Source organism: Acanthochromis polyacanthus, chromosome 11 (assembly GCF_021347895.1).
Source record: "Acanthochromis polyacanthus isolate Apoly-LR-REF ecotype Palm Island chromosome 11, KAUST_Apoly_ChrSc, whole genome shotgun sequence".
Classification (NCBI taxonomy): Eukaryota; Metazoa; Chordata; class Actinopteri; family Pomacentridae; genus Acanthochromis; species Acanthochromis polyacanthus.
In genome coordinates, this window is record NC_067123.1 from 36836034 (window position 1) to 36863244 (window position 27211).

Below are 27211 nucleotides of genomic sequence, written 5' to 3' on the forward strand. Positions count from 1 at the left end.
GAGTTGAATATGAAAAAGTTCATGTCATTGTTGGATCAATATATAATTGAGGGACTTTTGAAGTCCATGGGATATATCTTGCTATGTCCATTATGATCCCGTCTTTACAAATTCCAGAATTGTTTATTATTTAAACAATCGCTTATTAGGAAAAAATTACAGGATATCACTAAAACATCAACTAAATAACCGTCCCAGTGTAATAACAACCACCTTCTAATTAGCAAAACAATAATAAAATGACCTTATTCAAAAATAGTTTTGATTGTGTTCCTGTTGAGATGTTTGAGTTGAGATAATCATGACAGATATTTCTTTTTTGCCAATATACCACATTTTAGATGGAAAATAACACATTGTATGTGTCTGCGAAATCACTGTCCACTAAGTTCCTGTTACAAAAACACCTCTCAAGGAAGTGTGTTAATTCCAGATCACATGACCTGCTCCACATGATGTCATTTCCTCCTGAAGAAAAGACTGGAAGACTCCAAGGCTTTCTGAGTTATTTAATACAAAGTAGTGTGTGAGTCAAGTGTGGATTTATGTCATGTCAACAGATTTACTACAATGTCTTTAGAAATAACTTTCAATTATACTGAATTGTATATATAATATTTAGAAGAACCTTTGTGTAAAAATACCATGTGGTCTTTGGTTGTAGGCGGCCATGTTGGTTTTAGGCCTGAAAACAGCAAAAATGTCAACTATGATACAAAGAGTCCCACAATTCTATCTCTAAATCTTTCATGTCCTTTCTGAAAGTTGCGCAAGTAGCGTCTTGTGTCGAGCTTACATGCAAATCCAGCCTCATTTGTGTTTTAAGAGTTGTTACGTGTAGAAGCAGAAGACGCCCTGCTATACATGTCGACTGACAACCACATTTCCATCCCACTAATACTTCTGGTGCACCAAATGAAATGATGTGCAGCCAAGTGTGTGATCATCCAAACAAACACGCCACCATTCAGCGTCTGTAATCAGCTTCCATTGATGTAATATTTACATTTATTTTTTTTAAATTAAAGACAACAGAAGGAAACGCTGTGAAGTCGGAGGAGCTGAGGAGAAGCGCTGGGAGGTCGTCTGAGTTCAGCTTGATGTCTTCAGTAATTACAGTAAACCAACTAAGGATTACAGAGTCGGTGTCTCTGCGGGGGAAAACTGAGCCCGAGCTAAAAGGAACTCGCTGCTGATGTGTTCTGAGAAACGCAGAGAGAGAATGAACAAAAAGGACACAGAGGTTTGACATTTTGTAAGAATATGATCAGATCTTTATCATGTTTATCTTTAAAGTCAGATATGCTTTGAAACTGCCGCCATCTGAGCATCTTTTGATTCATTAATCGTCCCCTCAAGTTTACTCGAGACATCTGTGAAACAGATTGTCTCGGCTCAATTCAACTTCTTTTTCTTTTTCTTCTTTGAAATCTGAACAGTTTGTGCCTCGCAGGGAGTGCTTAAAGCAATTTGGATAATCTCCCGCTCAGTTCACGGTATGGAATCACAGGAGTGCCATAACATAAGATAAATCTGTAAAAAAAAAAAAAAAAAAAAAAAAGGAAATAAATGTAAAAATATAAGGAGGAATAAATGAAAAAATCTGTTTAAGAATAAGGAAATAAATGTGTAAATATAAAGAGGAATAAATGAAAAAAATCTGTTAAAAATAAGGAAATAAATTAGTAAATATAAAGAGGAATACATGAAAAAAATCTGTTAAAAATAAGGAAATAAATGTGTAAATATAAAGAGAAATAAATGAAAAAATCTCTTTAAAAATAAGGGAAGAATATGAAAAAATATAAAGATGAATAAATAAAAAACAAAGAAATAAATCTGTTAAAAATAAGGAAATAAATGTGTAAATATTAGGAAGGATAAATAAAAATAAAGAAATAAATCAAATTAATAAATCAATTTCTTTATTTTTTTTAACAGATTTATCTTTTATTATGGCACTCCTGTGATTGAATAAAACTGAGGCACCAAAAAGTCTAAGATAAAATAAGATGAAGAGTAAAATTATTAATAAAAACTGTTAAGTTGGAGTTAAAATGATGATTTTTTTTTTTTTTAGATTTGCTTGGATAAACTTTATTTATGTTGCCATAATTGTCTCCAGTGACCTTCGATGAGGTGAAATGTTCTGTGTTTTCCAGCCTATAACAGCAAGTGAAGGGATTTGGATCTTGTTGAACATATTTCTCATTGTTAGTCGCCTGACAAACTCTGAAACAGCCTTTGTACACCGTCAGGCCTGTTGAATCGGTAACAGGAAGTGCTGTGAAAGCTGCTTTGTAGACAGAAAACTGCAGGACGGCGGCTGGCCTTGATCTTGAATTCTTTGTATCTCTGTGCAGGTGTGAACTCACCTCAGGTTTATTGATTTATTTAAACTGGTTAGTACATGTAAAGCTATGAGGCTTTGAAGCTCAACATTCACACTTGCACACGTTGAATTCTTGCACGAGTTTCAAATCATTCCAGTTTAAATACGCACTGTAAAAAGTGAAATAAAGCTTCTCGAACTCCGAATAATTTGTAACCTGGCTGCCTCAGACTTCCTCAAACCTAGAATATTAAGTTGGGGTACCAAAGATAAAGCTGACAGAATATTTTAATCAACTTTATATGTGAAATTTAATCAACATGTATTTGATTTGTGAGACCAACAAGACATTTCAAGTGGAACAAAATTTAATTCTATTTGTGAGCGCATAAAAAAACTGTAAAATGAACAAACTTCTGTTGAGATTTTACATCAATGTATCATTTTAAGGCAGCCAGGAATATTTAATCTTGCTTGCAATGTGATTTTCATTCAGAAAGTTGAATTTCTATGTTTCTATCTTCTGTTTAAAAAGGATTAATCAGCATCAAAGAATATTCAAAATACACTTTTACTTAAAAACAAGAAAAAGATGAGTGCATCAGTGGATAGAAGAAGGTATACTGGGTGCTCTTCAGGATCTAGTGGAAAAAATCCATTTAAATGTCAAAAAGAAGAAGGAGAAAGATCCGAGGCACTCCGAGTTCCTAAAAGTCCTTTATTAATAAAGGACTTTTTTCCTTCTTCTTTTTGACACTTTTACTTAATTTCCAAACTGACTGTGGCAATTTATCATTCATCTACTTAACATTAAGTCTCTGAACATTGTGAAAAATTACCCATATCTAACATGTTTTAACAAAACTATATGCAAAGCAGCCTGAATACTGACCTTTTACCACAGAACAACTGCCAACGTGTAAAATTGTGATATAATTAGGTTTTCTTTGGCTGAATGATCACCACTAATACCCATGAAAAATGTTGCACAAGTTCAAGCGCGTGTTTGAATCTTTTGGGACAATCTGCGGTAAAGTAGGAAAAAAGATTCATCGCAAAAACTGTACAAGACGCTGCATCTCTGTTTCATCCATTAACAGCTGCATGTTTCTGAATAAAAGCAAGAAATCCAGCCGAATTTATATGATTAGTACTTCTCGTATTGGACTTCCTTACTGGAAGCTTTAGTTTAAGATGAAACACACAATATAGAAGAATAATCTTTTATAGTGTGCATTTATCTTTCACTTTTTTTCACTTCCTTTCTATGCCTGCTAACTAACTCCTCCCTCAGAGACAAAGACAGGTATGATTCATTGGGCGCACCCCTGGAATTAGATGTTTTAGTTAGGTGTTATCATAATTAAAACATACAAAAAACTTTCATTATTGTAACTGAAAAAGCCTCCAGGTTCAAACAGCCAACTTTCATAAATGCGTTCTAGCACGTCAATGAATTGTCCAGAATGCTGCTCACCTGGAGCACTGACCACCTTTTTCTTGAGGAAAATACTCTGTTGGTATGATAAAAATGTAAATTAAAGCTGCAAGCAGCGTTGGTTTGGTCCTCAGCTATCCCACGCATGTCCACCAGGTGGCGCTGTGGCAGAGAGCGTATATCAGCACATGGATGTGATGAAAACTCAACTCCGATCACACACGTAAAGTTTGAGGCTGATTGGAGCATGTAGAGGCTTATTAGACAGCGCTTCCTGTTTGATGGTGACACATCCAAAATGGCCGCATTCCACTGGGCGCCATTTCCACACCCCCAAAACGTCTGCAGAGCATTTTGATAACTTTTGATCACCCATGCCTTCTGTACATCCTGGCCAAATTTAAGCTCTCTCTGGGTTACCCTGTTTGAGTTTATAGCTTTTAAAAATGTCCAAAAATGACACAAATTGTCCAAAATATGACACATAATTCAAAATGACCGACTTCCTGTTGGGTTTTGGGTGTTGGTGCTAGAGGCTTTTTTGTGCATCCTGACGAGTTACATATGTGTAGTGAATTTCGTAGCTGTAGATGAAACGCAGTCCGGCGCTATTGAGTCATTTTGTGTGTCTCATTCCTCTAAAATATAGAATTTTTTGCCGGTCCCGATGTGTTTGGAACGTGGTGCTCGGACCCTAATAAAAGCACTCGACTCCACAGCAGAAATTATACAATTTAGAGCATCATTAAAAATACATGTTTATAATGGGGCTTCCCTGTCTAAGGCTTTAAAATAGGCAAACAGTATAAAAAAGAAAAATCAGACGTTGATCTTTGTATTAGAACAGTTCCTCCTTCTGTAATGATGCGTTCTGTTCATTAGAAGTGACAGGGACAAAATCCACAGTCTCTTGTTTGTATGAAAATACAGCATATTCTTTCATTTCTCTCATTAATCTTTATTTATTAAAGACCAAACAGTGTCAGCAGTAAACAGATGCTTCATTATTTATTTACATGTTGAGGTTTTTGTAGAGTTTCATTCAGATTTTTCCACTCTGTTCATTTTTTCATCTCAGTTTATGAGAAAATTCCTTAATGGCTGTCAATAAATTACTCTTTAGTGGTGGTTCTGCTCGCCCTGAATTCTGTGTAAAAGCAGTTATTTTTCTCTTTTACAGTGTTTTGACCAAATATCTCTCCTATTAAACTTTATATTTAGAATTTCATCTCAAGGTTTTATCACAACTCGGCTATCTGAGTTTGTTAAACCAGGTGGTCAAGGTTTCTGTCTTTTTATACATTTTTCATTTCATGTTTCTTTATTCAGCTGCAGGGAAAGGATAGCATAAAAAAGGAATGTTTTTATTAAAAGTTGATAACTTTGGAAGATAGTCACTGGATTTGTTGAAGTAAAATATTAGCTTCTGAAAAACTTTTTGAACACGAATTAGCTCAAAATATTGACTTTGTCTTCTAGAACTTAAGCCAAAAATGCACTAGGAAGTATGAATAACCGGGATAATTACTGCGCCTAGGAACGCAGCAGTTCGGTGACAATCGCCATACGTTTGTCTGTCCGTCTGTTATTCCGTCTGTGTGCAACATTACTTAAAAACAGACCAACGGATTTGGATGAAATTTTCAGGGAAGGTCAGAAATGACACAAGGACCAAGTCATTAGATTTTGGCAGTGATGCGGCTCATAGTCTGGATCCAGATCTTCTGATCATCAGTAGGTGCTAAAGGGTGTTTTTCCTTGCCACTGTCGCCTTAGGGCCTGCTCTGGGGGTTCAGGCATATGGGTTCTGTAAAGCATCTTGAGGCAATTTGAATTGTAATTGGCGCTACATAAATAAAATTGAATTGAATTAACCTATATTTTCTTTAGCTTTCTGAGAATGTCTTCCTTTATTTCCTGCATCGCCACATGCTTAAAATGTCCCCAAAACAGACCAAAATCCACAAATGAATCAAAATGAAATAATAAAAGAAGTTTAAACAATGAAAAAAATACAATATTCCTCTTTTTATTGTACACGGGGTCCAAAATCTGCCTAAAATTTCTGCCAAAAATTGCTAGTGAAGCTTACAAGGCGCCTGTCAAACGCTACCAGCAGCTTAATAAACACATTTTAAATTTAAATTGTAATTTCCCCCAATGGAAAGTTCAAAAGCGGCCTGTGAAAAACGCAACGACACCATCAAAACGTCATTAGAAGGAATATATTATAACAGAAATGTGGAACGCTTCCAAATCTAAGCTAACGATGCTTCCAGTAGGAATGTACAGAGGCAAGCATATGAAATACTATTTAAATCATTCCAGCAGCAGCCTACAAACAGAACACATGCGGCTACAACATGAAAATACAGACTCTTTAAGGCATCTGAGTGAAGACATGCGCGAGAATCAAGCTTAATACATCCCGATATATTAACCATGTGATGACTTTCACCTCTGAGGAGACACAGTGCTGCTATATTTGATTGTCTGCACAGGTAATAAAAATATAGGCTCAGTTTAAGCAGCCCATACAGTAAAATGTCACATTTAAAAGGTAAAAAAAAAAAAAAAAAATTACATCACGTTCAACACACTTGGAGCTGCTAACAACAACACTGACAGATGTAAGTTATCATGCACGAGCAGGTAAGAAACTGTAAGAAAAATGTCATTTTTTTGGTTTAGAGGCGATTTGAAATCCACCATGTGACCTGAACGTAAACCATGCCACGGGAAATATTCAACACAACAAACACACGGAAAAAGGAGGCGTTAAGTAAAACATTCTCTTCAACATGGCAGAGAAAGATCTGAAGAAAACAAGACAGTAGTGAAGCGATCACAGCTGAAGGCTCAAAAATGCTCATTATCCTGACAGCTCGTCTCCGTTGGGCTAAAAATAAAAGCAAGAGCAACTGTGAGGCGAGTTTGTAAGTGAGGCCCGGATGCCCCGAGCGTATCTATCTGAAAACAAGAAAAGGTGTTTAGTGTAAAAGCTGTCGTCTTCTTCTAGCAGTTGGTGGTCTGCAGGTGACCCTCGTTGAGGATGGAGGTGATGCTGTTGTCGTAGAAACCGTCCTCTTCCTCGGAGCTCAGAGTGGTCGAACCCAGAGCCGTGCGATGTGTGAGCTGAGACTTCCGCCTGAGAGGAGACAGAAGATCCATCAACTCTTCCACGCCTTCATTCATTCAGCGTCCGGCTACTTACTACAGACTGCCCCCTGGTGGTTAGATGCTGCCGACATGGCCTCAATTCACCAAACGCCCCACGACTGACCACCTTCACACTGACGGATTTTATTATAAACTGGTGAATACTGCCCGAGTGGAACATGTGTAAAATAAGACGTCAAAGTTAGTTTTTAAGTTAAAATTCGTAAAGAAATGTTGATGTTGTGCCATTTTTTTCATGCTAATCTGTGCATTAATGTTTGAAGTCACATAATTTGAGAAATAATGCAGCTAGAGGACTGAAATTTGCAGGTTCTCTGATATTTAAATATGGTCTTCAATGGAACAACATTGCTTTAATACAACAATACAAACCAGTTAAATGACGGTTGGTCAAAAAATCTTTTTCAACTCTGATATTCCACCAACCCTAAAACCTTAATTTTTCACTCTAGGAGGCTGAATCTCCTTTCCAGTGATTGGCACCAACAGGAGTTTTTGCATTTAGAGCTAATATTTGAACATGCATTGAGCAGGTTTGATGAATGAACCCACTCCAATGGTCCTAACAGAAGAGTGATATAATACTGTGACGGGGCTAAAAGAAAACTGATGGTTTTCCATTTCATAGTGCTTGAAATAACTTTATCAAAAACGATACAAAATACAAAAGTTCAGGTCTCTTGTTACATTTTTTTTCAAGTTATGGCTCATGAAACATGCTCCACAGATTAGGGAGAAGAAAATTACGCAAAACTCAAGAAAAACCTCCTCAGAAAGTTACAACACTGCAACCATCTACTAACACACACAGAAAAGATGAGATGGTAACGCATGGACATTTTTTACAGTTTTGTAAATTAAGGTGGAATGACCCAATTACGGCTTCTGTGGCTCTTTGGGGTCATTTTGCCTGATAGGTTGGTTTCTACTAAGCGTGGCGCTCCAATATTGATAATGAAGTTTCGTTTTTTGCATTTATGGCCCGCATTCGAACACGCATTGAGCAGGTTTGATGAATGAAACCACTCCTATAGTGGCCCCAAGTGGATGGACTTTAGGGCTGAAGATGAATTATGGTCATCCAGCTTATAGTGCTTTAAATAATTTTATGAAATAAGCAACTTCATTCAGCTCCACAGACTGGAGTGAGGAAAGCGATGCAAAAATCACCATGATCCTTCAGAACTGATGCTACCTGTGAGCCCAGATGTTCCACATGCTCAGCATCATCAAAGACACCACTTAAAATAAAAACAATCAGTCCAGTAGAAGATGGTGTGGGCCAAACTCCTCACTTTCAGTTCTAGTAGTTACCAAGTGACGCTTCTGAATGTTCCTTGGACTCTAACAGACTTTGATAAAACAGCGTTCTCCCATCATGCATCACGGTCATGGAAGAATCTTCAAAAAAACTCTTAAACTAGAAACATTCATGTCCATTAATGAGTTTAAGAAAATTATAAAGAATACAGTGAAGGAGAAATGTCCATGTTTTTCATAAGAGGTCACTGTCTTTGAACAGCTGCCGATCTGATTTATTGTTTTATTATTCTAATGTTTATTTTTTCTATGGCTGCTGCCTTTGCCAGCTCCCTCTTGTAAAAGAGATCTCTAATCTCAGTGGGGCTTCCTGGTTGCATAAAGGCAAATAAATAAAGAAACAATTTGCTGAATGACCCACATATGCCTTTTGTGAAAATCAACATTATGTCATGGAGTTGGGACTTGAATCCTACTTGAGCTCGGCCTCCAGCGCCGTGACTTTGGCCCGCATCGCCTCCTGGAGCTCCTGCTGCTCCTCCAGGTCCCTGAGAACCTTCCGTCGGACCCCCTCCAGACGCTCCACCTCGCCCTCGCTCTCGTCCACCTGACGCTTCAAGGCCTTCACCCGCAGAGTCAGCTGTAAGTGGGGAGAGGAAGGGGGTTAGAGGGGAGACAGAGGAGGCCACGGGTGAGGACAGGTGAGGGGTTAAAGGGTTGGTAGGGGAGCAGCTAGCAACGCTATGGCAGCAGAAAGACGATCGGGGGGGAGGACGGAGAGGTCAGGGAGCGTTCTGGTGACCGAGTGAGGTTGGATCAGGAGGAGCACAGATGAGATCAGTCTTATGTAAAAAGCAGTTAGCTACTGTTTGAGCTGCGTTAATCATTAAACAGCAGGTTAGCTGCACTATTAAAGATGCATCGAGCACCAAGTGTGGAGACTGGAGACGACTACAGTAACGTATAGAACACAAGAACAGAACAGGGAATATCCCATTTTTATTATCATTAACCCTCCTGTTGTCCTGTGGGTCAAAATCGACCCGTTTTAAAGTTTGAAAATGTGGAAAAATATATATATATTCACAGTGAAACTTCTTATGTCCACGTTTTCAATATTTTTGGGAAATATTTGAAATTTTTTTTGGGGGAAAAAAGAAATGTTAAAAATGTTTCTTCATAAAAAAAAAAAAAATCAACCAAGATCCAGCAAATTTCGCTGATTGATTTTATTTAGTTTTACAAGTTGATTTTACAAGTTTTTTCCCCATTTTCTGACAGTTTTTTCTTTATACAACATACAGCAATTTTGTCAACTGGTTATTTTAAGGTGTGCTACATAAATAAAGAAGATTTCAATTTAGAGCTGGTTATACGTTGACCAGCAAAGCTCCGCCTTTATGCTAAGCTAACTAGCCATTTTCTCCAACTGAACTGTAAACACATTAAGAGCAGCACTCCTTCAAAAAAAATGCATCCAGTTTGAGTATTTAACCAGCAAACACGACACATAATTTGCATCCAAAGCATGATCTTTACCTGATCTCTCTGCTCAACATGTTGGGTTCTCTCCTGGTCCAATGTGGCGTTTAGCTCCTTCAGTTTTCTCTCCATCCGTCTCTGAGCCGCCTGGATGCCGGCCTTCTCTCTGCATGGACAAAATCACACAAGAAAAGGGAAATTTAGCACAGCAATCTTTGCGGGTTTTTGAATACATTATGGCAAAAAAAAAAAAAAAAACGTTTTCCCCAGTAATTGCTGGCTTCTTCGAGGATTTCTTGTTATTCTTATTAGTGAGAACAGTAAAGTAGATATCGGTTGGTTGTCATGTGCATGTAAACAAAGCTTTATAGTAAATTTTAATAGAAGCAACTTTAACCTATTAACCCTCATGTCGTCCTGCGGGTCAAAATTGACCCGTTTTAAAGTTTGAAAATGTGGGAAAAAGATATTTCCACAGTGAAACTTCTTATGTCCACATTTTCGGGAAATTTTTTGAACATTTTTTGGTGGAAAAAAGAAATGTTATAAATGTTTCTTAAGAACATTCACAAAAAAATCAACCAAAATTTCACTGGATTTTGGTTGCTTTTTTTGTGAATGTTCTTAAAGAAAATATTAGAACTTTTACTGATATATATGTAATTACTTTAGATATTTTTAGGATTTTTTGGAAGATTTTTACTCATTTTTGGAAAATATTTACAAGAATTTTCTTGCCAAATGTTGGGGATTTTTTTTTAAAGTTATAACTTCTAAGGGTAACTTTTAAGGAATTATTTTAATTTTCTTCCTGAAAGTTTTTGCAAATTTTCAGAAATTTGGGGAATTTTTTTGCTGAATTTTTGGATTTTTTTTGGACAAGGAAACAGTTTTTTTGGTGCTGGTAAATAAGGACAACAGGAGGGTTAAATAGTCCCTAAAAAGTGGACGTTTTTGTTTTTTGACACGTCGTGTATGTTCAGTCCTGCCTTTCTTCGCTGCGTAGTCTCTCCTCCATCTCCTGAATTTTGTTTTCCAGCAGCGTGATTCCGGCTGAAGGTCGAGGCTGCCCCTCCATGTCGGCCACACGAGACTTCCACTCCTTTACCTGCGAGTGAAAGGGAAAGCCTGACGTTAACAAACCACAGATTTTACATGAAGCTGTTTTAAATATCCGTGTGGCTGCGTTAGCACCTGTCTCTCCAGCGCACTCTTGTCCATTTCCAGGTCGTGTCGCGCTGACCGCTCCTGCATCAGCTCTGAGCGAAGCTGGTCCACCTGAGATCACAAAATAAGGATGAGGAGACTTTTCAGCCACATCATTACGAAGAAGTGCCTCTCGCTTATTTGCATGTGCATTCAAATGTCCTCATGCTGCACCTGATCTCTGCTTCGGGTAATGCGGTCGTTCAGGAGCTCCACACTGCTCCTCTCCTCATCCAGTTCGATCTCCAGCGATTTAATTTTATCCTGTGGAGACACACACACTTAACACACTTCCTCTGTTTGTAAAGTGTAAAAAATACAGAGAAGACATCAACTACAGATTGCAAATTTGTAAAACCTTAAATTTAAAATAATTTCTCGACCATAACTTACGTTATTCTTTATACTGCTCCTTGTTATTTTGTCGTTTTGTCTCATTTTTGTCATATTTTATCTTGCTTTTGTTGTTTTCTTGTCTGATTTTTGTTGCTTGTCTCATGTTTTTTTCATTTTGAGTCTATTTTCTTGTCATTTTGTCTTTCCCTTTAGTCTCACTTGCATCCTTTCTCCATTTTTTTGTCACTTAATTTCTCGCTTTTGTTATTTTGTGTCTCATTTTTCAAATGTTTTGTCTTGTTTTTGTTGGTTTTGTCTGATTTTTGTCGTTTTGATCATAAAGTAAAATACTACATTGTTCATTTCCAAGTGGCTAAATGTTTTTTTGCATTTGTAGAGCCTCTGAAAATGTAAAACCCTGTAAAGTGTAAGTTGTAATGTGTAAATGATAAACTGAGGCACAAAAATGTTGAAATTGAAATTAATTTTCCTCAGAAATTTCAAGTTGTTCATAATGTTTTGTAAAAAAAAAACACAACTCCTTAATTGCGAACATTTTCAGAATGTATTTTTTGCACTAACACAAACGGAAAAATTTGGAGTTGTGGTTACGGCAAACGACTCCATTTCCCTGCAGTTCCAGAATAACATACGCTTTCACATGTTTCTGAATTTGTATAAATTCTTTTGTATATATTATTTTGTATGTAGACCACTGCTACACAGCTGGATGGAGTACTGTAAGGGACAATACTTCTGATCTGGTTGATATGTAAACTACCCTTCTTTCTGTTTTTTTATTTTTGTTGCATATGTATTTTGGTTTAGGAATGCACACACACTGAACAGACATAGGTACGAGTGCCTGCTTGTGTTTGCCTCTGTCTGTATTATTATTTTCATTCGTGCTTCTGCCAAATAATTTGCGAGAGCAATACTTTTGTAAATAAATAATAGCGTCTCATATTTCCAACCTCACTGCTGTCACCACACGTCTCCCCATTTGCTGACACATCATCGCATCCCTAATTTACTCTCGTCCATCTTTAGATTCTCCGGGTCGTGGCCTTCGACCTTGACGCCTCACCTCCAGGCCTCTGATCTCCCGGCCACGGTCGGTGTGGGTGCTCTTCTCTGATTCTAGTTCGCTCTCCAAGTGTTTGAGCCGGTTGTTGAGGAGGTCTCTCTCCAGCTGGGCGCCGTCTCTCTCCTCGCTGCAAGTCAGCAGCTCCTTCTTCAGACGGGAAACCTGGAAAAGGAATGCAAGACGTTGTTATTTATGGAATAACAACCCTCCCAATCTTGCAGTACGTTATAGTTTGACGGGCATAAGGGCTCTTTTTTAAACCTGAGCTGCACTTTGAGAACCGTATGTACTTTCCCAGCATGTGAAATATATTTTTCCATATTTCTGTTTAAACTTTCAGCAGCTTACATATCTTGGCAAAGTTTTTTTTTTTTTTTATACATGTTAGCACCTCGCCTAGCCACAGTCACTCTTTGAGATATATAGTGAATATCAGTATGTCCAGGGTTGGTCCAGTATGCTAACCGACAGTGACAACGTTAGCATGTTTAGCAGGTAAAACAGTATATTAGCACCTATATGCAGATCAAATAGATGCTAACGCAATGAGCAGACAGTCCCTGGTTTGATTCCCTGCTGGTTGCACCAATAAAGGCATAAAATGAGCAGAACTTATGAATGTCAGTTGCATCATCTTCACTTAGTGTGTTAGCATGCTAACATTTAATAGCAAAACAAAGTGCAGCTGAAGCTGAAGGGAACGTCATTTTGCTTTGCAGGTATTTAATCATTAACCAAAGCACAGAACAAATGAAAAGTTCCACCTGATGATGGTGCTAAAGGGAGACTCGGGCAATCATCAGAATCACGACCAATCATTCTCTAAAAACCTTGAGCACCTACAGGAACGTCTGCAGTAATCATTTTAAGAGTTGTTGAGATATTTCTGTTGTGACCAAAGTGTTTGGAATTTAAAAAAAAATATTTTCAAACATTCTTTTCTCTAGTTTTTTAAGATTTGGTCTCAGGACAAGTAAATTTACACAACAACTGCATGGTTTAGTATTTTATACATTTATTATTTGAAATTTGATGGGTGGGACTGTTCAGTCATGCCAGAATGATCCAGTATTTAACAAACTTCCACTTAAACTTTATTTACATGCATCGCTTCCCTTCCCTAATTATCATCAGAAGTGTTTTATGTCTCAGCCTGTTCCCCCTCACCTCCTCCTGCTGGGCCTTCAGGTTGCTCTGAGCCCTCTGCAGCTCAGCCAGTCTGTCCTTGCTGTTGCGTTGTGCCTCCAGCAGGTCCTTCCTGGAGCGCTCCCGGTAGTCTTCCAGCTGTGTTTGCAGGGCGGACACCGACTGACGAGAATCTCCCATCATCATCTCCATCTGAGAGCAAAAACAGAAGTGAGGAGAACATCCGCTGAACCAATAAACCCATCAGACCTCCATTCAACGCTCCCTCACCTCTTTGTTAATCTTCTCCAGGGCTCGGTCCAGCAGCCTCTTCTGCTCCTCCAGGTCGCTCTTGCCTCTCCTCAGCGCCTCCCTCTCCAGGTCTCTCTCCTCCAGCCGCCGGGTCAGCTCGTCCCTCTCCTTGCCCAGCCGGGTGGCTCCTCTCTTGGCCTCCTCCAGCTGAGTCTTCAGGGAGCGGTTCTCGTCCTCCAGAGCCTCCACCGCCTCATCCACCTCCGAGCTCCGGGAGTGAAGCCTGGTCTGGAGAGAACAAACAATAAACATAGGTATAGAGCGGTTTGTTTGTGTTTTTGACGTGCAAACCCACTTGTGTTTGTCCATTCTTTCACTGTATGCATTTGTAGGAGGCCTTTGCTTGAAGCTTCATGATCAGAACTGCTGCATTTTAACTCCAGTCTATCTGTATTCTTGATAAACTGCTATGTTTTAGTTTTGTTCCAATTTCTGTGTCCTCACATGAAACAAGAACAAGATTACGGCACTTTGAACATCCGAAACGCGTTACTGTTTCCGTCCACAAGCAGCACAATGGGCGTCTTATTTAAATTTATCTTGCAGGGATTATTTTCTGAGCTTACACGTTCGGAGTTTTTTTTTTTCTTTTGAATGCAATTTACTAAACATCTCTCGGTTGAAAATAGCATCTGTGTGGGAGGAGGTTTCTTTTGTTCTTGTACAGTATGTGTGTTTACAGAATTTTACGTGAGTGTGTGTGTACAGCTGCTGAGTCTCTTTTTTTGTGTGTGTTTTTTGGTGCAGTACCAGTCGGGCCAGCCTTTCTCTGAGGCGAGCGTTTGTCTCCTGGAGCTCCTGGTTGGTTCCATCCACCACTGACTTTCCTGTAGACCCAGCTGACTGTAAAGTGGAGTGGAAAACATGATTTCACTCATTGTGCTGCACTTTTTCTGCAACTTTTAACACCGATCTCATGTGATTTGTACATCAAATCATGCAAGAGGTGTTCCTTTCGTGTTTTAAAACTGTTTATCTCATCAGAGTCGCTTGTTTTCTGTACAAATCCAGATGACGCTTCACCTCCTTCGCCTTCTCGACCGCCTTTTCCAGCTCGGCCTTGTCTTTCTGCGACTGCTCCTTCAGCCTGACGATCTCGGACTTTAGCTCGGCCTCCTTCTCTCCGCTCGCTCTCCTCAGGGCCTGAAGTGCCTCGTTTTTCTCGTCCAGCTCGCCCTTTTGTTTGTCCAGATCGGCGCGAGTCCGCTTCAGGTCGTCATGGCAACGCCGAAGCTCCTTGGGATAAGCAATCAGAGATGAATAATGCGAGTGAGAGGAATGCGCCAGCGTGCACGGCGGCGTGTTAATACGAGGACGGGGGCGTGTCGGTGTGTTAAGTGTTTGCAAGGAAAAAATGAATGTAAAAGAAAGACAAATGATCCACAAAACATCTCGCCGCTCTGACAGATTTAAAAGCTAAAACATGGTGTTAAAAGAAAGGAGATGAGCCGCTGCATTTCACCCACACACTGAGCATAATCTGCGCTCTGCCTCGTGACCGACATGTGAATTACCTCTGCTGAAGAGCGGTTATCGTCAGGCGCTTGTTTCTTCACGGCAAGCACAGAATCCTGAAGATCCTTCAGCGTGCCCTCAAATTCCTCCTTCTCCAAGCGAGATTTTTGCAGCCTGTGGAGAAAGAGTAGATCTTAGGGAAGAAACAGCGGCAGAAGTCGCTTTATGTACATGCAAACACACTGTAAGGTCGTAAGAAACACACATTTGCACACAAAAAGCACGAACATAAAGCCAGGAGATGCTACACCAAACAGCAGCGACAGACAAAGCACAAGGGACTGAAGCTGCTGCTCTAAATCATGGCAGCATCAACACATCTAGAAGGATTTTGTTTGGTTTAAACTGAGATTAAGATAAAAGAAAGTCAAGTTTCATCATTATGAAGGGTGGATGATTTAAAACAAATAATGATTGGTCATAAAAGGGGGAAACAAAATTAAGAAGGCTGTTTTTAAAAGGTTGATATAATTGGATTAAATTAGTGAGGCTTCAGTGTTCTAACGATCAAAACAGACATCATTAGATACAAAATCCACCCGGCCAGCAGCTTTACAGGTGAATTTTAAGGGGAACGAATTTCAATCTCTGATTGAAACCATCAGGCTAAATCTACTCCAATCAAACACAGCCAGACTAATTTTTTCTCTCTCACGTTCGACCGCTGGAGTGCTTCCCGTTCCTGCCAAATGAAAAGTCAAGTGAAAGAGTGCATGCATTAAAAATAACTCAGGAGAAATCTAACGAAAGACACATCTTACAGTGGATTCTAAAGTTTTCAGTGAGCGCTTTCAGATTCTTTGAACCGATTCTCCCGACAGTGAAAATATCAAATAAGACGGAGCGTGTTTGATGCCCGACCAAGGACGAGAGATATCGAACAGCCACAACATTAAAACCAGCCGTCTGGTGCTTGTAGGTTCCCTGAACAGCTCTGACTCATCCAATCATGAACTCCACAGACCCCTGAAGGCGTCCAGGCATCGAGCAGTTTTCTGGAAGTCCTGGAAGTTGCGAGGTGGGGCTTGTATGGGTCGGACCTGCTTCGGCTTCCTTCCACAGTTCAAAGACGTGTCTGACCGGTTAGTGGTGATTCTAAATTGTCTGTAGGTGTGAGTGCGAGCACGTTTGGATGTCTGACCTGTCCAGGGTGAAGCAGGAAAAGGCTTCGGCCGTCTACAACAATCTACAGAATAAAACAGAGGCGGCTAAGCTGTCAAAGGATCCCACATACGCTCCATCGGATTGAAATTTCGGGAATTTGCACCCAGAGTCTTGTACCTCAAATCATTCCTGAGCATTGTTTAAATTGTAGCAGTGAGCATTAACCTGCTGAAAAGATTCACGATTTCTCAGTGTGAAGGATGACACTCCTCACCCGCCATTGCTCTGTTTTCTATCACTGTTGCATTTAAATGAAATGTGGCAGCTTCATTTAGCAAAATAAAAGGATATTAGATGAAAAATGAAGAGCCTAAGATACAATTAGCAGCGTAGTTTATCAAAGTGTTCAATCCAGTAGCATTACAGCATGTTAAAGTGTCACAAAAGTGCCAGAATCTTGAATCTCTAGAACCTTGTGGGTGCAGCTGACAGGTGAGTCGACCCCACAGATGCTTCACTGGATTGAGATCGGGGGAATTCTGAGGGAAATTCTTTGTCGTGTTCCTCAAACCGTTTCTGAGAAATGTTTGCACTGCGGTAGATCATTATCTCTAATATCTAAAAGAGGCCACCACAATCTAAGAAAACCACTGCCATGATGTGGTCTGCAACAATTAACGTCTACATGAATGCAAGGTTCCTCAGCAGGACATTGCTCCGAGCATCACACCGTCTCTGCCAGCTTCTTACTTCCCATAATGCACCCTGCTGCCATCTCCAGCAGGCCACCTTCTTCTATTGCTAATTGACCTTCAGAGATCTTGTGGAGTCCATGTTTTATCGGGTCAGAGCTGCTTCGACAGTAGAAGGGGCACCGAGCTGATGTCTTTACAATAAATACTGATTTATCCACATTTGCAGCCTTTGAACTCCTTTAAAGATACTGAAAATAGACACAGTTTCTGATTTCCAAGCTTACAACGGACAAAAGTCACAAGCTGCAGCAGTAAATAGCGCCTTTTTTGCTCAAAGAAATGCGCCTATATTGATATTTGTTGACCCGTCACTCATTTCCATGTGTTGAAAGAGAGAGAAGACAGGATTTAGAGACACTGACTCCTCTCTGGTGGTGTGCAGCTCCTCTGCGGTGGCCTCCAGCTCCGTCTTCCACTGCTCCCCCTGATCTCTGCAGCTCTCCAGCTCTTCCTCCAGCGTCAACATGGAGGTGTTCACCCGCTGCCTCTCCTCCTCGATCTGCTCCTGGGACTGATCACACAGAAAGGCGAAATTTATTTCACAGTTATGGGATTCTGCGTTCAAAATGTGTTTATTCCTCATATTCAATTAGCCTCCTCATTATCATGACATGTGAAAGCTCAGCGAGTCAAAAAGGAGCCAAATCCATCGCATCTTCTTTTAAGTTCAGCTTCTTTTTTTTGGGCAAAAGTTCAAGCCCGAGGGAATAAAAAACAAGAGATCCTTCAATGCATGCCTTCATCAGCATTCCGCCTCTAAAAAAATACCTCCACATAAAAAATAACACGCAGTTGTCACGAACTGTAATCTGACTACTTTAATCTTCCCCTCACCAAATAAATCACCTCATCAGAAGCAACTGGCAGCTTGTCTGCTTATTCCTGCTCTCGGGCTGCGTGTTACACTTTTTTTTTCCTGACACTGCTGTTACCGTTTCCAAAATCTGCCTGATGATCTATTCCTGTACATACATATATTCGTCTAACTTCCTCTCCACCACGTCCAGAAATAGTTCCACCGGTAGAAGAAGAAACTCTACAATAAGAATTCGACAGAAAAAAGTTTCACATTGTGATCACAAGTAGTGATATTCTCTTTTCTAACTCTGCTCACTGGGCTTAGGCTGACTTTGCGAAACCCTGACTCATAGTTTGAACACTGACTGAATACTGACACATAAAACGGAATGACAAGACAAAGCCTGCATGTTCAATAGGCAGACGCAGCATCAAAGCACGAGCTAATGTCCTTAATCACTGATGCAGGACGCAAACCTGGCTATTTTCCCTCTACACCTGAACAAAGAGAGGGTCTGAAAGGAAAAAATAAAGTTTCTATTTGAAGAGTGCAATTGAACACGACAAAAACAACAAAAAAAATCCTTCCAGTGATTGGAGAATATTTGTTGGGACTGCGGCATTGCAGTTTTTTCTGAAGTCAGTGGGATATAAATCCACGCTGATCAATTATCTTGTCATCGGTTGGATCTTAATGTGACACTGATGCAATATCGTGCAGGAGATTAAGATATAATTAAAGCTGCAAGCAGCGTTTAACGGGTCCTCGTGTTGGTCAGTGAATCCAAGCATGTCCACTAGGTGTAATTTCAGCCTATGGCCTTGCTAATGGCGAGCTATTAACCCTGTCCATCAGGTGGCGCTATGACTGTGAATGTATCTCAGCCTTTGGATGTCATCAGGGCTGGAGTCTGATCACACATGTAAAGTCTGAGGCAGACTGGAGCATGTACAGACCAGTTACACAGTATTTCCTGTTTCATGGCGAAACGTCGAAATTCTGGGCGCCACCATTTCCACGGCCTCAGACTTTTGTAGAGCATTTTGACAAGTTTTGATCACCCATGCCTGGTATACATCCTTGTCAAATCTGAGCTCTGTTGGGGTTACCCTGTTTGAGTTCATAGCTTTTGAAAATGTCCAAAAATCGATCCAAAATCATCCAAAATATGGTGCATAATTCAAAATGGCCAACTTCCTGTTGGGTTTTGGACATATGTGCAAGAGGCTTTTTTGTGCGTCCTGATGTGTTACAGATGTGCACCAAATTTCGTAGCTGTAGGCGAAACATGGTTCGGGGGTTGAATTTTCATTATATTGCAGCCATTTTGCCATACATGTGTGTGTGTTTCCCTTAAAATATCAATGTTTTTTTACCAGTTTAGATGTGTGGGTGCAAAATATTTTTAGGGCCTCAAAAATGCGTTTCTTTCATCCGAAGAAGAAAGCAGAAGAAAAACCCCATGAGTTTCAATAGGTTCCTCGCCCCGTTGGTGCTCAGACCCTCAATATGAGATCTTAAAAGAAAAATGGTGCAATTTCTGAATTTTAATCACAACTGCAGACAAAGACATGCCAGACACTCGTACTGATATTACTCATTTATAAATAACGCTAAAGTAGTTGGCAGAGTTTTGTTTTTTTGAACTGCAGTCAAAGTTTACAGACCTAAGCACCAGTTTGTTAGCCTAGCCGCGCTAGACAACCCACGGCAACGAATTTAATTCTCTGCCAGGGTGGGCCTAGTTACCCTCCATAAGGCTCGAGGCTGGATTCTCCTGAAACTGGCCGGACCAATCACCATGAAGTGTAGAGTCAGAAGGCGGGCGTAACTAAGTGACGACAGAGGCGTGACGATTCTGACAGAAACAACCGGCACACAATAAACAGTTATCTTTCGACTCGGCTTTGGCCACAGCCCTTAAAGATTTGAAGCTAAAATTCAACTTGAAAGATAAACAAAGGACGGCACTGAAGTGTTTCATTGAGAAGAAAGACGTATTTGGACTTATGCCGACGGAATATGGCAAATCCTTAATATACCAGTTGGCTCCACTGGTTGGGAAGCTAATGGGACTTAGCCACAATCCGCCGGCGCTCAAGGAACTCCGTCAGCCTATTCGTTGCGCTGATTGGTTGTATACCTACCCAATTGCTGCAGAGTGATTTGAAAGACAACCTTTTAGCCCGCCTCCCTCCCTGTCGAGCGGCCCTAGACCCTTGTGCCGTCAGAAACATGGGTCGAGTGCGGCTAGGCTACCAGTTTGTATGACTTTGTAAGAACTCTGCAGTAAAACAGAAATGCTGAAAGGGACTCTGTCAAGAAAACACAAACTGTAGCTGGACCATATTTTTAAAGTGGTGTTTACCAGCGTCTTGTATTGACTCATTCATGTTGGTTCAAAGACATAAGAGCCGCTACACAAACAGTTTTAGATTTACGGAGCCTGATAAAATCTCTTATGGAGAGCTTGTCTAGTCAGAAAAACACTGGAACACACCACTATGCTTCTGAATAACTGGACAAAAACTGCAGTGAAAATCCTGTAGTTGGTGACAGAAAAAGTCTGAAATTGAAGCTGATAATCATGCAGAACAACTTGAGTGTCGTTCTGGTGTATTAGTGGCAAATTTTCTTTTATTTTCACAAAATTATTATTCCTGTTGTGTAGCATCAGTGAAGAGACAGTTGGAAACGTCCCTCATGGTCTCAGCTGCTCAGTCTTTATTCCTTTTATCTCTGTTTTCAGTGTTTCTAATTACTTTTGCTAATGATATAACCCTCAAATCTCAAATACTGACAGCTGGAAAGAAATCCTAACAAAACCTTTTTTTTAATTGGAGTCTTTCTGCTCAGTAAACTTGAGGAGATAGGTGACATCCACCTGTGTGACCTGCTCCATGGTTCTCCTCAGGTTGTCCATGTCCTGGCTGTACTGCTCCCTCAGAGCCTCCATCTCTCGGTCGTGACCCTCCACCTCCTCCTTCAGCGCCCCCTTCAGGGCCGTCAGCTCCCGTTCCCGCTGGTGCAACGTGTCCTCTTGGCGCTGACGCAACAAGGCGGCCTCGGCCAGCTGAGCCCTCAGAGTCATCACATCCTGTAGGGAGAAAGGTACGTTTAAGTCGGTGCAGATGGAAGCGTAACGGCGTGTTTGTTCGTGTATCCATGCAGCTTTCGTACAGCCTCCAGTGAGTCTGAGTGGGGGGAGTTTTCCGAAACCCTCCTCAACTCCTCCTGAAGTCCAGCCAGCTGATCTTCCTGCAGCCGCAGACGAGACTCTGCACCTTCTCTGGCCATTCGCTCCTCAGCCAGTCTGCACAGAAACACATTATCGATAATGCAGCAGCCCTCTCAAACCAACAAACCAATCAGATAAAATGATCCCAACAACCCACTGAAAAAATAACTGGGTCAATATATAACTGAGGGACTGTTGAAGTCCATGGGATATATCGTGAATACATTTTTTTTATTAAAAGTAAAAAAAAAACATGTTTTTTATGTTCATTATGATCATGTCTTTACAAATTCCATCGTTATTTATTATGGAAACAATCACTTATTAATAAAAAAATGACTGGATATCACTAAAATATCAACTAAATAACCATCCAAATTTAATACCAACCACCTTCTAATTAGATAAACAATAATAAAATGAGTTTATTTAAAAAAAAGTTTTGATCGTGTTCTTAGCAAATTGCATCTGTGTCCGAGAAATGACTTTCAACTAAGTTAATCATTACAAAAACACCTCAAGGAAGTGTGTTATTTCCAGATCACATGACCTGCTCCACATGATGTCATTTCCTCCTGAAGGAAAGACTGACAAGACCCCGAGGATTTCTGAGTTATTTAATATAAAGTAATGTATGAGTCAAGTGTGGATTTATGGCATGTCAACAGGGTTACTGCAATATCTTTAGAAATAACTTTTAATTTCTAATTTACTCAATTGCATATATAATATTTAGAAGAATCTTTGTGTAAAAATGCCATGTGGTGTTTGGTTATAGGCGGCCATGTTGATTTTAGGACTGAAAACAGCAAAAATGTCGAGTATGATACAAAAAAAAAAAAAAAAAATCACACAATTATATATTGACCCAGCTAAGTCGTTCCACAAGTTCGCATCTTACCATCTTATATTTGTCAGATTTTTTTCTCCTGTGTATACATATGTTATTAAGCAAAACCCTTAAAATGCTTCTTTTTGAGCTAAAAATTCTTTAACAAGGTGGGTTCATGTTTATTTTTGCGACATTTTCTTTGCACCAATCTGTGGAGTAATGTTTGAAGTGCCATAACTTCAGAAATCATGTAGCCACTTTTCAAGACTTTGAAGCACTACGAGTTGGAAAACCAGGATTTTTCTTTTAGCCCAGAAACAGTATACATCTCTTCCTGTTGGGACACTATTAGAGTGATTTCATCTCTCATACCTACTAACTGATTGTTCTAATATTCCTTTGAATGCAATAAATATAATTTCAGTGTTTCTTTTCTTGTAAAGTATGCCTCTGGCTGGCACCATAATACATTTTTAAAGCTCTTTTTGGAGCCCATCACAAGAAAAAAATGCCTCTTAAGGTAAAAAAAAAAAGGTTTTATGGTGGGTGGAATATGTGAATAGATAGAAACAGTTTTTGACCAAGGTAGTGTCTACAGATACGGACCCGTACCCGTAGCCTGTGGCCTACGGATACGGCACTTTCCATTTGCCAGACAGATACGGACCCATACGCAAGTCTCGCGAGTCAAGAAGCTGCTAACCACTGCAAACTGTTGAAAGGTAAGCAAAGGTTAAGGTTAGGGTTAGTGTTAGGGTCAGGTTTAGGGTCCGTACCTGTAGTACCGATGCTACGGGTCCGTACCTCCAGCGTCTACCGGGAGTCACGTGACCAGATCTCGCGTATCTGATTGGCAAATGGAAAGTACGAGTCCGTACCTCTAGCAACTACCTTTGACCAAATTTGCACCATCATATAACTGGTTTGTATTATTCATTCAAAGCAGGGTTGTACCACTGAAGACCACATGTACATATCCATGCAAATTTTCAGGACTCTAGCTATTATTCCTCAAGTTATGCCACTTCAAACACTGATCCACAGGTTGGCAGAAAAAAAAATGGCGCAAAAATCAACACCTTGTTTAAGAATTTCTAACTCAAAAACTAATGTTACCTGTGAGCCCTGATTTTACACATTGGCCGGCTCAATTAATATTCACCACTTTTTAATATTTTTTAAAAATGTTTCATTGCTTTTATTGTTCGTTTTATGGCGAACGCTTCTGTAGCTGCTGCATAACAAATCGCACTTCAAGGGACAAATAATAAAGCTGAAGATAAAGTTGAAAAAAATCAGTCAGATTAAGATGATTGGGCGTTGGGGCATTGAATGACCCAACCATAAGCACACTGCTGGCTGTTTAGTGCACACACTGTAAACTCAAAACCAAACCTCCTTACTCATCGTGCGCCTGCTGCAGGTCTTTCATGCAGCGTCTGAGCTGCTCCTGAAGCTCCTCGAGGCTCAACTTTTTGAGGCTTCCATCAGATCCTCCTTTCTGTGTGAAACACAAACACACACAAAGGATGAGGCACAGCCAAAAAAGGGACCAAAACTGGAAATATTGCCACTGTCGACCTTGCAAATGCATTATGCGCTCTGTATTATCTTAAACTGTAAAAGAAGAAAAAAAAACAGAGAGAAGCCTGGCTTGGATTTCTTGGCCTAGTTTCTGACAGTCAAAAAATCTTTGGGAAAACAAGCCCTTGCCAGTGCGCTCAGACATCGTCAGAACACAAACATCTCTTCTCTGACAGGCTGCAGGGGAGCAGAGCCGGAGAAGCTCGTCGCCCACATCCACTCCGCCGTTCGGAAAAGGCTCCGTCTCATTGAAAAGGAGCTACGAGCAGCAGCCAGCCCATGAAACCTCTCTCATCCTCCTACACACTCATTACAGGGACGCACACACACAGACGCAGAAGAGCGAGACAAAGCGAGGATCACGGATGGTTCTGCTCCTCCAGGGACCTCACATTTCTCTTACTTATCACTGATGGATTGTGAAGATATATTTTGTGCAGATTTGTTTCACTTTCTTCTCGTCCCCCGCAGGACAGTTTGTAGATAATCCCGTTCTGGGACATTTTCAGTTTCTCTCTGTCCTCACAGAGAGATAATTAACAGAAGATAACATAACTGGGAATAAAGCACGGGCTCATTTGAACACTTTGTATGAATTGCATCAGCTGTGTCCTGATGTGTATTAACAATAAAAGAGACTCTCTGTCCATACTAAATACATCTGCAATATTTCCTGAATTAGAAATGGAAAGCTGGTCTTGTACTTCTTATAAGCTCTTGTCCAGAGGTTATCCAGCAGTAGTAAAGCAGAAAAGATTTTCTTCTAACCTTTGATGTATTTTTTTGCATGAATTACAGGATAATTTACCCTCCTCAGGCCTCGAGAATGTACAGAGCTGCTACGTGAATGAAAAAAAAAGGTTCCTGAAATATTTTTTTTTCCAAAATAAGAGTTTTAAGTTGTTCCCTGACACCCAGTGTGATATATTGTTGCTTTTCATTGGATGTAAAAGATCTGCAAACTTACAGAGCCCAAAGTTCAGGCCAAGAGGATTTATTTACTCCCACAGAAAACTCTTCACCTGCCTGAAACAACTCGTTTGAAGTGCAGGCTTTTCTATCGTCACCCATTTACATCATCATGTAACACAATTAAGTAAAGGAGAAAGAAGAGGTGCATGGGACACCCTGGACAGGTCACCAGTCTATAACAGGGCTACACACAGAGACAAACAATCACACTCACATTCACACCTACAGACAATTTTGATTTACCAGTTAACTTCAGCATGTCTTTGGACTGTGCAAGAAAGCGAGAGAACCCAGAGAAAACCTACACATGCACAGGGAGAACATGCCAACTCCATGCAGAAAGATCCTGGGAAGGCCGGAACACGAACTGGGGATCTTCTAGCTGCAAGGCCAAAGTGCTAACCATCAATCCACTGCGCAGCCTTCGAGCAGAATATGTTTAAGTTCTACAAAATGTTCAATTAGCAGCATAGTTTATCAAAGTGTTCAGTCCAGTGGCATCACGGCATGCTAAAGTGCCACAAAAGTGCCAGAATCTTGAATCTCTTGAACCTTCATTCTTTTTATGAAAATGCAAAAAAGGTCACTGTAATTAGGAACTATCGCTGCCATTAAACGGTGTGAGACAATAAAGCAGGTAGAGCTTTTGTAAGAAGAAAAATTAAAGAAATTCAACTGTAATGTTTCTTGTTTTTATATAATTAATGGGATTTTAACTGTCCTACTTCATGTAAGACATCTTTTCAGTTCCCTTCTAGCAATGTTTGTGCTGTTTCCATAGAGGTAGTGGACGTTATATTGCAGTGAAACCCAGAAACTGCCTTTGTTTCTGAGGTTTAAGGCATGACGAGATAACTATCATTGAAGAATTTTCTTAATACGTAACTTTGATACATGTAGAGGTGTTTTAAATCAATGACCGGAGAGGAACTTTAAATGAAATATGACCATCAGTTGGTTGAACAGGTAACAACATATAAACATCCTTTGTTGCTCTGAACAACAAACAGCTATCACTGTTGACTCCCTACACAAAGAAGTATACAATACACCAGCTACGTTAGACACACCAGTATCTGATCCTCCATTAAGCAGGGCCACAAAAGGCTGTCGTTGCATTGGCTCCATCACTCTTCCTTTTGACACACATTAACCAGTCAAAACACACCACAAGCTCTTAGAGAGAGCCGCACACATTAGTGGTGCTGAAGGAATGCGACTGAAATAAAAGGCAAAGCATTTGCCGGTTTATTAATCTGGACCGTGGCTGAATCACAAATAAACCCTAAAGGAGCCCTTGGGTGTACAACACACTCATCCGACTCTGCTCTGAACTTCTGCTTTGCTTTAACACAGACAAAAGTAATATTTTAGTTCAGAGGCAGAGCTGGAGAAGAAATAGCCTCAGGCGAAAAACAGGGTACATTTTTTTCTTCCTTGTGGCTTGATGATGTTGATTTTTTTCAGTAATAACACTTCTAAAGCGCCTAAGATGATTGCTGGGCTAGAAATAAGCCGGTAAAATGGACAGCGTGGTCGTGACAAAGGAGGTTTTGTACAACAGGTCCTGTCGGAGAAGGATCTGTCCCATCCAGCAAGCCAACCCCCAGCTGGTGCAGGGTTCCACTCCAACTCAATTATTGATGCCTCTCAATGACGGCGCCCTCAAACACACTGAGCCTTCCTCTGCAGGTGCAGCGTTGCCAAGAGACAAGACGGGCAAATAATTCACAGGCACCCGTGGTCACAAACACAGACAGAAGTACATAACAAGGGATCATCATACATAATCAAGAGTGTGTAATATGAGAAGGTAAGGACACAGAGGAATAACTTCTGTATGTAGATTTATGCAAAAGAATGCAAATTTAAAATGAAGAGTGCGAGCATTCTTATAACTGTGGCTCAATCTCTTTCAATGAGGTGTCGCAGGAGGACAAAGGAGCAAACACGGCACTAATAGAGGAAAATGCAGCATGCATCTTAGATTTCATGTTTTTTGGCCTGCTTAGAGAGGATCCTTAGTGACAAAATGAATGAAACACAAGCTGCATTTCCTCAAAGGATGGACTGCCAACCATCTGTTAGCTTCATTGCTGCACTAATGAGAAAATGACTCCCATGGACAAACACTGACCAACATGTTGGACCTCCAAACCACAGCAGCTAAATAGATGAAGCACAAATACAGTAAAAAATGAGTGAAAAGTGTTAGTTTTAGTACTAATTATACTTCTTACACGTTGCAGTAGTTAAACATTTTAGTAAAAATGCTCATTTACTTTGTTGCAGAGCATTAGGTGACAAGTTTGGTACCGCTCTTAGCTAGTTAGCTTAGCGCATTGTAAAGACTGGAAACAGGAGCAAACGGTTAGCCTGGTGCTAAAAGACGAACTGTGACTAAATAGATTAACAAATACAGTAAAAAAAATGAGTGAAACGTCTTAGTTTTAGTACTAATTATACTTCTTACAGGTTTAATAGTTCAACATTTTTGGGAATATGCTTATTTACTTAAAGCTACAGCTAGCAGCTAGTTAGGTTAGTTCATTGAAAAGACTGGAAACAGGAGCAAACAGTTAGCCTGATGCTAACAGAGGTTGAGAACTAACTTTTGTGCTCACATTATTACTATTCTCTGGTTCTGTTACACT

The 27211-nt window shown here is 40.2% G+C and overlaps 1 protein-coding gene across 3 annotated transcripts in view; it reads right to left on the minus strand.

Moving 5' to 3' along the window:
• Window positions 1-5783: 5783 nt before the first annotated feature.
• cgnb (cingulin b) overlaps window positions 5784-27211 on the minus strand; it is a 28794-nt gene continuing 7366 nt past the window's right edge. For all 3 annotated transcript variants that reach the window (XM_022208432.2, XM_051955836.1, XM_051955837.1), the window contains exons 5-20: window positions 23405-23502; window positions 21112-21244; window positions 20816-21028; window positions 17495-17643; window positions 15273-15387; window positions 14782-14994; window positions 14509-14601; window positions 13738-13986; window positions 13489-13659; window positions 12322-12483; window positions 11073-11162; window positions 10887-10970; window positions 10682-10800; window positions 9750-9858; window positions 8687-8850; window positions 5784-6918 (exon numbers count right to left, since the gene is read on the minus strand). In XM_022208432.2, the coding sequence (XP_022064124.2) occupies window positions 6786-6918; window positions 8687-8850; window positions 9750-9858; window positions 10682-10800; window positions 10887-10970; window positions 11073-11162; window positions 12322-12483; window positions 13489-13659; window positions 13738-13986; window positions 14509-14601; window positions 14782-14994; window positions 15273-15387; window positions 17495-17643; window positions 20816-21028; window positions 21112-21244; window positions 23405-23502 (2295 nt within the window). In that variant the 3' untranslated portion in view covers window positions 5784-6785. The remainder of the gene's footprint in view (window positions 6919-8686; window positions 8851-9749; window positions 9859-10681; window positions 10801-10886; window positions 10971-11072; window positions 11163-12321; window positions 12484-13488; window positions 13660-13737; window positions 13987-14508; window positions 14602-14781; window positions 14995-15272; window positions 15388-17494; window positions 17644-20815; window positions 21029-21111; window positions 21245-23404; window positions 23503-27211) is intronic.